General features: G+C 54.8%; 1 protein-coding gene across 1 annotated transcript in view; it reads left to right on the forward strand.

Moving 5' to 3' along the window:
• MYOM3 (myomesin 3) overlaps positions 1 to 12,263 on the forward strand; it is a gene marked incomplete at its 5' end in the record, with an annotated part of 49,749 nt that overhangs the window by 13,448 nt on the left and 24,038 nt on the right. Inside the window, 8 exons of the mRNA XM_081087310.1 lie at positions 674 to 873; positions 1,489 to 1,542; positions 1,931 to 2,058; positions 4,899 to 5,082; positions 7,444 to 7,618; positions 10,321 to 10,442; positions 10,760 to 10,947; positions 11,219 to 11,345. Of these exons, the coding sequence (XP_080943436.1) occupies positions 674 to 873; positions 1,489 to 1,542; positions 1,931 to 2,058; positions 4,899 to 5,082; positions 7,444 to 7,618; positions 10,321 to 10,442; positions 10,760 to 10,947; positions 11,219 to 11,345 (1,178 nt within the window). The remainder of the gene's footprint in view (positions 1 to 673; positions 874 to 1,488; positions 1,543 to 1,930; positions 2,059 to 4,898; positions 5,083 to 7,443; positions 7,619 to 10,320; positions 10,443 to 10,759; positions 10,948 to 11,218; positions 11,346 to 12,263) is intronic.

The raw sequence follows: 12,263 nt of genomic DNA on the forward strand, positions 1-12,263 counted from the left end.
GCAGTCCTGTCACTCGAGGACCGTGTACCTGGGGCTTCACGCCTGATCACTGCGTCCTTCCAACCTCCCCATCTAAGGGGCAGCGGGCTCCTGGGTGCCCCGATCTACAGATAAGGAAACAGATACATGGGGCGATGATGTTGCCCAAAGTCACATTGCTCATTAGCGTGGAGTCAGGTGACCACTGCCCCATCCCACCCGTATGTTGCTGTGAAATGGCCTGAGGGCACGGTGCCCAGCTCTGAGGGTCAATCTGGACCACACGCGACTTCGGGCACGGACAGCCCTCGGGTGAAAGCCTAACTCCACCACTCCCGCGCTGTGGGCCTTGGGCAAGTCCTCTCCCTCTCTGAGCTGTGCATCCCTGGCTGTAGAGCGACAGTCATCACACCTGACTCCGCGGACTGTTGGGATTCAATGAGCTGATGGGTGTGGACGGCACAGCACGGCTCAGGCACCTGGGGCAGCTCCATGAACGGCATGGAAAGTTCCATCACGGGAGGTGGAGGATGACCCCCACCTCCTGGGGGCCCGAGGTTGGAGCCAGGCATTTGAATGGGGAGCAGGACTTAAATTCACAGGCAGCCCCGGACAGGGAGACGGCCCTCGTGGAGGCTCACACAGGGAAGGCGTGAGTCACAGGCAGGGGCTGAAGCTGGCGTCTCCCCCACAGGTGCCAGGGCGAGTCTGGGCAATGGGTGCCCTGCCATGAGGCCCCCGGCGGGACCTGTCGGTGCCCAATCCAAGGTCTCGTCAAAGGCCAGAGCTATCGGTTCCGGGTGAGAGCCGTCAGCAAGGCGGGCAGCAGCCTCCCCTCCAAGGCCTCAGAACCGGTTGTCATGGGCGACCCCGACGAAGCTCAGAGGAAGACAGGTGGGTGCAAGGCCCTGAGGGACTGACTCACCCAGGAGACAGGTGGTACAGCCCATTCCAAACCCTATTCCAAGGGCGAGCCCAGTCCAGCCCTCAGGGACTCTAATCCGATGGAGGAGACAGGGCCTCAAGAGCCTCTAGTCGGTTGGAAGAAACACAGTGGGTCCTTAGGAACCCCCGGCCTGAGGGGAGGGCACAGGTGGTCTGATGGAGGAAGCACAAACCTGTCCACAGGAGATGCTAAGCTGGGGGAGGACCACAGCGCCGCTACAGATGCTCTCGATCTGAAGGAGGAAACAGCCCTGCCTCAGGGCCCCGGGGGAAGGGAGGGGACACAGAAGGTCTCTGACCCCAGGCACATCACGGTCCTCGTTTTCCTGAGAGGACAGAGCATCCCTCAAGCTCTAGAGCAGCAGTGCTCCACTTTGGACCCCTGGAAATACTGGGGCCCAGAGAGGACCTCCCTGAGGTCACACAATGAAAGGCCATGGCCAGGAACAGGGGGAGGAATCGGCACCCCTGAGCAGGGCAGGTCCTGCCCAGACCCTCCTAACCCAGCCCCCACATACCCTGCACCCCTACTTCTCCCCCAACTTGCTCCATTCTCCATCCTAGAGATCCCCTTTGACCTGGGGAACAAGATCGTGATCAGCACAGATGATTTGGAAGGTACGTGGGAACCTCCTGACCTTTTGCCTCAAGACTCCAGCCCCCTTTATGGTTCTGGAAACTGGTCCATGAACTGGCAGAGAGACAGAAGCTGTCCCTGGAGGGGGGGGCGGGGGGGGGGTGTGAGCGAGGGTTTTAGTTGGAAGAGCCAGAGTTCTCAGGTGAGGGTGGCCCGTCTGGCTGTGCCCCTCATGGACGGGGTGGAGAGTCCTAGGCAGGACATCGGGAAGCCCGCCTTCTGGCCCCAGCTCTGCCGGCCTTGCTGGGTGACCGGGAGCCAGTTCCTGCCCCTCTCTGGGCCCCAGTTTCCTCCTCTACGAAATGAGGGGCTGAGATTAGGGCTCTCTAAGGGCCCACTCATCTCTGCCCTGGATGACTCTGATTCTAGGCTTCGTGACCATCCCCTCGCCTCCAACTAATGTCCATGCCAGCGAGATCCGTGAGTCCTACGCGGTCCTGGGCTGGGAGGAGCCGAGACCCCGGGGCAGAGCTCCGCTGACGTACTCCCTGGAGAAGGTAGGAGACCCCAAGACCTGAGAAATAGACTTGCTGTGGGAGCAGGTTGTGGGGAGTCAGGGAAGTGCCCAGAGCCCCTGGCAAGGCCGTGTCCCCTGGGGAGGCCTTCAGAGCAGGGAAGAGCGGTCCCTGAGCTGGCCCTTCACAGGAGCAGGCAGGCAAATGGCCCTTTGAGGTTTCCTCCAGCCCTAGAGGCAGTTTCTGATGGCGGTGCCTGAGGCTATTCATAGAAACACACAAAATTAAGAGACACAGACAATACAACAGTAAGATCCCTGCGCCCAGTCTGGCTGGCATCGGGCCATGCATCAGGCCACACAACTCCTCTTGGCCAGAGCCATGACGGGAGGGAAGCCAGGCGGGCCCGCGCCAGCCGGGGTCATGGCGGCGGCACTCACAGGGCACGGGGCGGCGGGGGTGTAGAGGAGGCCATTCTCACCGGGGCAGGGTGGGAGCAGGTGTCTGGGAGGGGGCAGCTTTGTGGAGTGGATGTCACAGTGGAGAAGGACAGTGTGGCGACAGATCATTCCAATCTGACTTGTGCTGCGTGAGCCCGTTTCCTAACTTCTCTGAACCTCATTTCCTCCAGCATAGACTGACATCCTCCCCCTGAGGGTGAAATAAGACGCAGCACTCAGCCCAGGCCAGCAGCCATGGGCCTGTGAACACTTCCCGAGGAGACCCTGGCGCATAGTAGGCGGACAGTACAGGATTAGTGGATCAATGAGTAAAAGGTTCCAGAGAGGCGTCTCTGCCTCTGGTTGCCCAAATGGGCCTCTCTTCACACACTCACGGGTAATCTATTTCTCCGACATAGGAAAGCTATTCCAAGAACTGAGGATTTGTTTTGCGAGGCTGTGGAGTCTGTCCAATGTAGCAGTTCTCAACCTGTGGGTCGCGACCCCTTTGGGTGTCGAACGACCCTTTCACAGGGGTCGCCTAAGACCATCGGAAAACACATATATAATTACATATTGTTTTTGTGACTAATCACTATGCTTTAATTATGTTCAATTTGTAACAATGAAATTGGGGGGCCCCACAACATGAGGAACTGTATTAAAGGGTCACGGCATTAGGAAGGTTGAGAACCACTGGTGGTTAGACCATGGAGTCAGACTGCCTGGGTTCAAATCCTATCTCTGCTACTTGCTAGTTGTGTGACCTTGGGCAGGTTATTTAGTCTCCCTGTGCCTCAGTTTCTCTCCTATATAATAGAGATAATCATTGTACACACTTTATAGGGTCAATACGAGGATCAAGTTAATTAAAGCCTGTAAGCCTTAAAACAGAATCCGGCGCACCAGTGTTCAGAAACGTTCACTGGTTTTCTGGCGATTTCTTGCCTCGCTGGGCTCTAGGCCACCGGCAGCTGGGTGGGCCTTGGGGTGGAGGTGGTGAGGGAGCACAAGGAAGGCAGGGTCAGGGGTCCCCTGGTGCTTCTCAGCTGTAAGTCTCATACCCAGACTTAGAAGAGTGGCCTCTGGGTGCCTCGCCAGCCTGCATCACCCTCAGCTCTTCACCCTCTATCTGCCCAGAGACGCAGAATTTATGGCTGCCTTTGGGGCCCCTGGCACTGTGGAGAGTGAGCAGGTTTGGGGGCGCTCACACCTGAGCTTAAATACCAAATACACAAGCTATTAGATGCATGACTTTCTGCCCAGTTACCAAAACTCCCTGAACCTGTGTTTCCCATCGGCGGGGAAATTAACACCTACCATCCATTTATTCATTTAGTATTTATCCCACAAACATAGATGGAGCACCTCCCGTGTGCCGGTACTGTCATTGGCCCCAATGACAGTCAAAACCCTGCCTCTGAAGCTGGCATTCAAGTAGGGAGTGGAGACGCATGATAAACAAGACAGATGAGTAACATATTTAGCACATTAGCTAGTGGTAGCCCTGAGGAGGAAGACATAAGGCAGGGCGGGGAGGGCTGCTGACATAGGTGGAAGGGCTGGGGAGGCCTCCCCAGGACAGGGAGTGCTGAATAAAGGCCTAAAGGAAATGAGGAGCCAGCCAAGAGATTTCTGAGGGAAAAACATTGGGGGGCGGCGGGGGGGAGTGGGGGGGGAGTGGGGAGGAGGGGGCGGGTAGAGACCAGCAAGTGCAAAGGCCCCGAGGCGGGGGTTGGGCCTGGCACCATCAAGGAGCAGCAGGGGGCACAGAGCCATGGTGGGGGGACAAAGGGAGCATGACATGCGGCCAGACAGGTGGCCAGGGCCAGACCCTAGAGAAGCTTTCGCTCTAAGGGAGCTGTGGGGCTGGGGAGGGTTCTGAGCAGATCAGCACACCCCCTGACCCGTGTTGTAAAAGAAGGCCTCAGACCATCATTTGGAGAGAAAAAGGCTGAAGGGAATTAAAGGTAGAAACAGGCAGACCAGCTGGGAGGCCATTAAAATAACTCAGATCTGGGAGACAGTGGTGGCTTGGATCAAGGTTGTGGCAGGGGACCTGCGGGCGGTAAGTCATAGTTGGAGTCTGGATACATTTTGAAGGTAGAGCCAACTGCATTTGGGGGTGGAGCATATTTGGGGGGTGCGGGAAAGAGGGCAGGAGTCCTGGACCGCTCCAAAGGTTTGGGCATGAGCAAAACCTAACCCATGTGGGCAGCTTTGGTTTGGGGCACGCTCCAGGGTCGAGTTCTGGACATGTTGCAGGTGAGATGCTCAGTGGGCATCCAGGTAGAGATGGCGAGGAGGCAGGTGGATCCAGAGCTCGGCGTTCAGGGGCAGCCTTGGCCGGGATAAACGTTAGTGAGAGCATGTGTGGGAAGTGGGCGGCACAGAGCAGCTCCGGCAACTGCTTAACCAACGCGAGTTTCTCTCCTTTGTCAGTCGGTCATAGGAAGTGGCACCTGGGAGGCCATAAGCACAGAAACTCCCGTGAAATCCCCGAGATTCGCACTGTTGGACCTGGAGAAAGGGAAGTCGTACGTCTTCCGGGTGCGAGCGATGAACCAGTATGGCATAAGCGACCCCTCGGAGCCCAGCGAGCCCATCACCTTGCGGGGAAAGCCAGGTACCTGTGTGGTGCAGAGGGTGGGTGGGGGTGGGGCAGGCCGAGCCCGGGTGGTGGGCTGTCAGCATTCAGGGCTGTGACCCCAGGCCACAGGGCCAGGGCCAGGCCCATTTCCCTGTCTCTGACCGCCTCTGCCTCCACGGAGCTGAAAAGCAGCATGACCTCAGCCTGGGAAGTGTCAGGACATCAGCAATCACATTTCTCTGGGCAGAGGGCTCATGGACATACAGGCTTTTCTTTCCAAACCACAGTTCACAGTTTGCAGCATCCACCTGGGTCCAGCACAGGTGCTGAGTGTGACCAAGTGGGCCCTTAGTTCTAAAGGTCTCCAACCAGCACCCACTCCTGCTTCCTGAGCAGGCCTCCTGGTGGGGGCTCAGCTGTCCCACTTGAGCCCTGGCTCACCTGCTAGGGAGCTCTCATCTTCAGCACGGCATGCGTCTGGGCACGTCATCTCAGAGCTACAGACCTGGTGTCCTCACCTGCCAAATGAGTATACATCTATAATAATAAAAGCATAATATGCTAAATAGACCAGACATTCTTCCAGGCGTCCTTCCAGACAACCTTCTGGATGAAGCTGGGACTGCAAGGGAAGCCCAGGTCCCAGATCCTGGGTGCCGGAGGGAAGCCGGTGCCAGCAGCCAGGGGAAGGAAAGCCTACTCTTGCATGAATTTCATGCATCGGGTCTCTAGTATTTACAATAAATGTGAATGGGTTGGTGGGCCAGTAGAGTTTTTCTTTCATTCTGGTCCAGCGAAGGTTTAGGCCTGATTTGGGGCCTGGCCAGTGAGTGGCCAGTGAGTGGCCAGAGAGACAGTGTGGGCTGTCTCTGGACCACTAGCCAGAGGGCAAGGTTCCAGCACAGTTCAAAAAAAGGAAGGGAGAGGAAAAGATGGGGGAGGAGGGAAGGAAAAAGAAAAGCTATTGACTTGTATTCCAGACGTAAAATTATGTTAAAATGGGAAAGTACCCCCCAAAAGCAAAAGAGTGAGAGAGGAAGGAAGGGAAAGAGGAATAAACTGAGAAACTGATAAACAGAAAGAAAGGAGTACTCCCCCACCATGATTCCACTGCCCAGTATCTGGATGCCTGGGTTTCTGGCCTTCTGACCACACACAAATCAATGCATCTTTTTCAAAGTCTGATCAAACCATAGTAGAGCTTTGCATTCTGCTTTTTAAAGTAAACATTATGTTGCAAACATTTCCTTGGGTCATGAAATCCTCCTTGAGGTCCTGATTTTAATGTCTGAGGACTACTCGATGCCATGGAACCCTCGGCTCAAGGGTAGAATCAGGTCTCTTGTGCACATGAGGCCCCTGAGTGGCCTCCTTCCAGCCTCTCCCCTCCATCCAGGCTTCATCCGGTGCCACACTGTCTTCAGCCCGAGGGGCTGAAGTTGTTGACAGGACCTTCCTGTGCCCAGGACCTCAAGCCCATCTCTCAGTACATCCCCTGTGCCGAGTGCAGAGCCTGGCTCAGTGTAGGCACTTGCTGAAAACTGGATTTATGTTGGATGGATGCTGAGTTCAGCCTTTTCCTGTTGACTTTGTGGCACCACCAGAACACAAGGGAAAGTGTCTGGGGAGAATGGAAGATGAGCTCTAGAGCTCAGGGGAGAGGGCAAGGCTGGAGTTAAAGCCTGGGGAGTCACCTGCAGAGAGGTGAGGGTTGAAGGCATAGGAATAGATGAGAAGAGAGAAGAAAAATAGAGCAAGACAAGGAACAGAAGTTGAAGGAGTCCCACATTTGGGGAGAAAAAAGATGGGGATCCCCAAAAGATATATAAGGAGTTTGAGAAGTAGAAAGAGAAGGAAGCTCCTGCACCAGCCATATTCACTCATCCGTTCACCTATGCATTCATCCATCCATTTGTCTATTCATCCATCCATCCATTTTTCCATCCATCCACCCTTCCATTTGTTCATCTGTTCATCTATCCATCTGTCCATCCATCCATCCATCCATCCATCTGTCCATTTAACAAATCAGGGCAGTCTGTACTTCAAGGAGCATAGTCTCAGGGAGCCATGAAAGTCAATAGAGAAATTTCAAGGAAAGAAAGTCAAGTTTTCTAGCGATTGAAGATAAAACGCTGAGGAAAACTGCAGACCTGGTGACTTCTAAGTGAGGAAGATTGTAAGGATTGATGACTGGAGCCCTAGTGAGGAAGTGGAGATGTTTGGAGGTAAGAGGGGAGAGGACTTTGGGAATACACGAGTCTGGGGCACGCCTCTGGGACAAGGAAAGAGCTGCCCAAAGCCCCGGGGCACATTGGAACCCACAGTCCACCACTCCCCGTCGTGTTAGTACCATGTAGCTCAGCATCCTTACTCAGTCCATGTTTCTGTCTTTAGCGACCCTGCCTCCTCCAGCTCAAGTTCAAGCTCTCCGAGACACACAGACCTCTGTCTCCCTGACCTGGGATCCCGTGAGAGAAAGCCCAGAGCTCCTGGGGTATTACATCTACTCCCGGGAGGCAGGATCGTCCGAGTGGCAAACAGTTAACAACAAACCCATCCAGGGCGACAAGTGAGTTTGCCACACCCCTTCCTGCACCAGGGCACCCTCCAAGGAGGCGCCATAAGGACAATGAAGCCCATTTCACAACACGGTACTGGGTGCCGGGCACTGTTCTGAGCTCTTTTCAGATATTAGGTCATTTAGTACTAACTGCCATCCTATAATCCTAGGACTGTTATCTTTATTATCACTGGACAGGTGAAGAAACTGAGGCACCGGGTGGCCATGTGACTTGCCAGAATTCCCTTATCTGGCAAATGGAGGAACTAGGACTTGACCCAGATGGCCTCTTCTTCAGCAAACACACGAGGAAGGCTTCCTCTTTGCAGACAGAGGTGACTCATTAGGTCTCATCCTTCCAGGAGCTTAGAGATACAGAGAGCAGAGGGTGCAGGGCAGCCAGTGGCTCCAGGACCAGGGAGGCCTGGGTTCAGACCCCATCCCTCACTTGCCTGGTCAGGGACTGGTCCTCTCTCAGCCTCAGCTCAGACTCGGTCCTCTTGCCTTTCCAGCTCCCACTCCCCGCCGAGGCCCCTCCTCTCTCAGAGGCCCTGGTCCTGCAGGCTCCGTGAGCCTTGAGGCTTCTGGGCTCATGACTTTGCTCAGTTTAGAGGCTCTGTGGGGTACGGGCTCAGGTGGTGACCTGGGCAGGCCCTGAGCACCCCTGGCTGTGCTCCTCTCACCTGGGCCCCAGACCCCGAGATCATCTTACCCTGAAAAAGCGACAGGAGCTTGACCCTCTGGTCTCCGGCACCTCCCAGTCCGCTGCGGGGGTCACTCATGATTGGTTACTGCTGAAGTGTCTAAATTGGAGGAAAACTGGGTGTTTGACAAATTAGCTCCAGGTCCGAGTTATTCCTAGAATAGCACCTCTCCCCCGACTTGCATTGAATGTACTTTCCTGAGGAAGGCCAGGGGCTGAAGGGGAGTCATGTAAAGGGTGTGACATGCCTGGGGGATGTGTCACACATGGGAGGGTGGCATGCTCCTCTGGTAAGTCCAGGAGCTCATCACACATGAGCATGTGGCAGGTTACATGTCTCATGGCTGGAAAGAGGCTGGACGTGCTGCCCAGGAGAGCTGCCTGGGTGACGGCATGAAGGCAGCTCCGTGGGGTGTGGTGGTCAGTTCAGTGCCATGTTGCTGGGCCCCACAGAACCTGGCTCATAGGAGGTGCTCAAAAGTATCTGAATGAATGAATGGGCATAATGGTGCTGTGCTGGGACTCAGCTGTGTTCCCAATCGGCTGTGTGCTCTTGGCACACCTCTTTCCTTCTGGGGGGGCTTTTCCAACCTATAAAGTGAAGGAACTGGACAGTGTGATCCATAAGGTCCCCTCCAGCTTTCAACTTCATCCTCATCTTCAACAGGGATAAGTAACAGAGGGCATTCGGACAAGTGCCTTGAGTTTACACAGACCCGGCAGAAACTGGGTGCTAGACAAGCATGCACTATTGTCACTGTTGTCATTCATTGTCAGCAGGGGCTGGTCCAGAGTCACCCCAGCCTCACCTGCTCAAGCTGCCTGCCCATCATCCCTGCAGTGCTTCATTCTCTCTTAAAGGCATATTTCCCGTTAGAGGTGGGTGTCCCTGCGCAGTGAACTTGATGCTGTATCGACCATCAACCTTGATTTAAGTCCTTGGGGCTCCTCGAGGTCAAACTCCCTGTAGAACAAGATTTGCTAGAGGGAAATGTTGATAAATGGAAAGGGAGAAAGAAGTCCACTATTTGGGTTTTATTAAGAAAGGGCAGCATGAGAAGGACATTTTTCTCCAACCCCGAGGGAACCTGTATGTTTCTGGACGACAGTTCTCTCTGGGGGTCTTTAAAGGGACTCCGTGTTTTAGAATCTCAGCATCCATGCAGATAATAAAAGCCACTTGTGTTTCAAGGACAAAGTCCCAGAGATGTACCAGGGAGCACGGTTCAGCGGTTAGCTACCTGGGCCTCCAACAGTACCTTCCCCAGCACATTCACATTTTAGCCGTGGGCTCTAAGAGCATTTTATTGAGTAATAATTGACATGCTTCACTGTATAATGTGTACAACATGATGGTTTAAGTTACAGACACTGTGAAATGATGACCATGATAGGTTTAGTTAGCATCCGTTATCTCATACAGATTCAAGTACAAGAAAAGGAAAAAAAATTATCCTTGTGATGAGAGCTCTCATAATAACTTTCCCATATAGCAACCAGGAGAGGTAACGATAGTTATCAGGTTGGACATTACTTCCCTGGTACTTACTGATCTTATAACTGGGAGTTTGTACCTTTTATTTAAAGATAATTTTATTGATTTCAGAGAGGAAGGGAGAGGGAGAGAGAGATAGAAACATCAGTGATGAGAGAGAATCATTGATCGGTCGCCTCCCGCCTGCCCCACACTGAGGATCAAGCCTGCAACCCGGGCATGTGCCCTGACCGGGAATCAAACCGTGACTTCCAGGTTCATAGGTCGATGCTCAACCACTGAGCAACCGGTTGGGCTGGAAGTGCATCCCTTTGACCACCTTCCTCCAACCGTTAATTAAGGACTTCACCCTGCAGGTGTGCGCATCACTTTGTGGGTAAGGGCAGTACCTCTAGGTAAGACCCTGGAATCCTGCCACGTGGGCTAACACTCATCCCACAAGGTTGTTCTGAAAAGTTTGGGGATGTCTGCGAGCTGGAGGCCATCCCTGAGCGGCGCACATTTCTTTCCCAGGTTCACAGTTCCTGGGCTAAAGACGGGGAAGGAATATGAGTTTTGCATCAGATCAGTGAGTGAGGCTGGAGTAGGAGAGAGCTCAGCGGCCACCGAACCCATCAGGGTCAAGCAGGCTCTGGGTAAGTCCTCGGGGCAGCTCGGGGCCAGGCAGGGAGCAGGGCTTACACACCACATCTTGGAGGGTCCATCCCAGAGGCCAGTGGGGACAAGCCCCCGAGGGGAGTGGGAGTGTCCCCTCCCTGACCACCCTTTCCTTTGGGAAGGAGGCACCCATGGTCTGAGGCCATGCAGTGACACCTGACCAGGTGCCCTCCCAGGGGCAAAGTCAAGGTTACTAGCGGGCACCTCTGGCTAAATTGGTACCCCCAGAGCAGGGTGGACACCCACTGGGGAGGCTTGGTGACTGCCCCTGGCCTCCCCTCCTGCCTCCCCATAGCTACGCCGTCTGCCCCCTATGATTTCATCCTCCTGAACTGTGGGAAAAATGATATGGTCATTGGGTGGAAGCCCCCCAAGCGTCGTGGAGGTTGCAAGATCCTGGGCTACTTCCTGGACCAGCACGACTCGGAGGAGCTGGACTGGCACCCGGTCAACCAGCAGCCGGTCCCCACCCAGGTCTGCAAGGTAAGGCTGGAGTGTGGCCGCCCGCCTGGCGTCCCGGCTTGTGCGGGTGAGTTGCTGGTGGAGGTCCTGAGGCTGAGAGGGGCCTCGGGTTCCCTGGCCTCCACGTGCAGACCCACGTGGCCAATCTTGTTAAAGCCCCAAGGACTCCCTGCTCTGAACCTCTCCCCACGTTCCTGCTGCTCCTCTGCTTCCCCCCCCCCCCCCGCCCCCACCGCCCCCCCATCGCCCAGGCCCCAGCCTCGGCTTTCAGTCTGTGTTTCTGCTCTTCAAGGTCAGCAACCTTCGCGAAGGCCACTTCTATGAGTTCCGTGCCCGGGCCGCAAACTTGGCAGGTGTCGGCGAACTGTCGGCGCCCAGCAGCTTGTTTGAGTGCAAAGAGTGGACGATGCCCCAGCCAGGTGAGAGGGCACCCCTCCTCCCCAAATCCAACCAATGCGAGGACCGCTCCGAGCTCTCTGGGCATCCATGTTCCCGCTGTGGGTTCCAGACACCAGACCCCTGGCCCTTCCACCAACGCACCCTGTAATTGCTCACACAGACAGTCTTCACCCTGCCTTGCAGGACCCCTGACCTTGACCGTCAGCTGGCCCTGTACCCCAGCACAAACTGTCCTCTAGCTCAGCACATCCTCGGCCTCTGGTTCCCGCCACAGACTAGGCTCAAAGGCACTCTGCTAGGGTGACTGACTCGTCCCAGTTTGCCCAGTTCGGTTTTACCGCTGAAAGTCCGGGACCAACAAGGAGGCCTGGTCACCTGCACACCACTCCCCAGCCCTGTTAGTTTCCTCACAAATGAGCCCCTCACCTCCCCCCAGGAAGGAAGGATCATGACCCTCCATCATTCTGTGCAGCTCGGTTCTGTTTTCTACACAAAACCTTTACCTGAATGGCAGGTAATTACTATGTGTGATGCTTTAGTCAACAATAATGATAAACAACTAATAGTTACCGGGTATTTACTATGTACTTACACGTTCCATAAATTATGTCATTAATGCTCACAACAGCACTATATTGTAAGAACTATTATTATCCCCATTCTACAGATGAGAAAACAGGAACATCAAGGCTAAGTAACTTGCCTAGAGTCTCCACAGCTGCAAGGGTAGAGCTGGGCCATGAGCCCTGGTGATCTGACTCAGGAGGCCACACCCGTGGCCCCTCCACTAAACACGGAAACGGCAAAGACATTAGAAGGATTCATGCTGACTGGCACGGGGAATGGAGGCTCTAGCCCTACTTCAGGCCCAGGACAAGCTTTGTCATGAAGCCACGGCCAGCCAGGTCCCCACCATGCCCAGAACAGGGGCTTCCAGG

This window comes from Myotis nattereri (assembly GCF_964212035.1).
Source record: "Myotis nattereri genome assembly, chromosome: 3".
NCBI classification, from domain to species: Eukaryota; Metazoa; Chordata; class Mammalia; order Chiroptera; family Vespertilionidae; genus Myotis; species Myotis nattereri.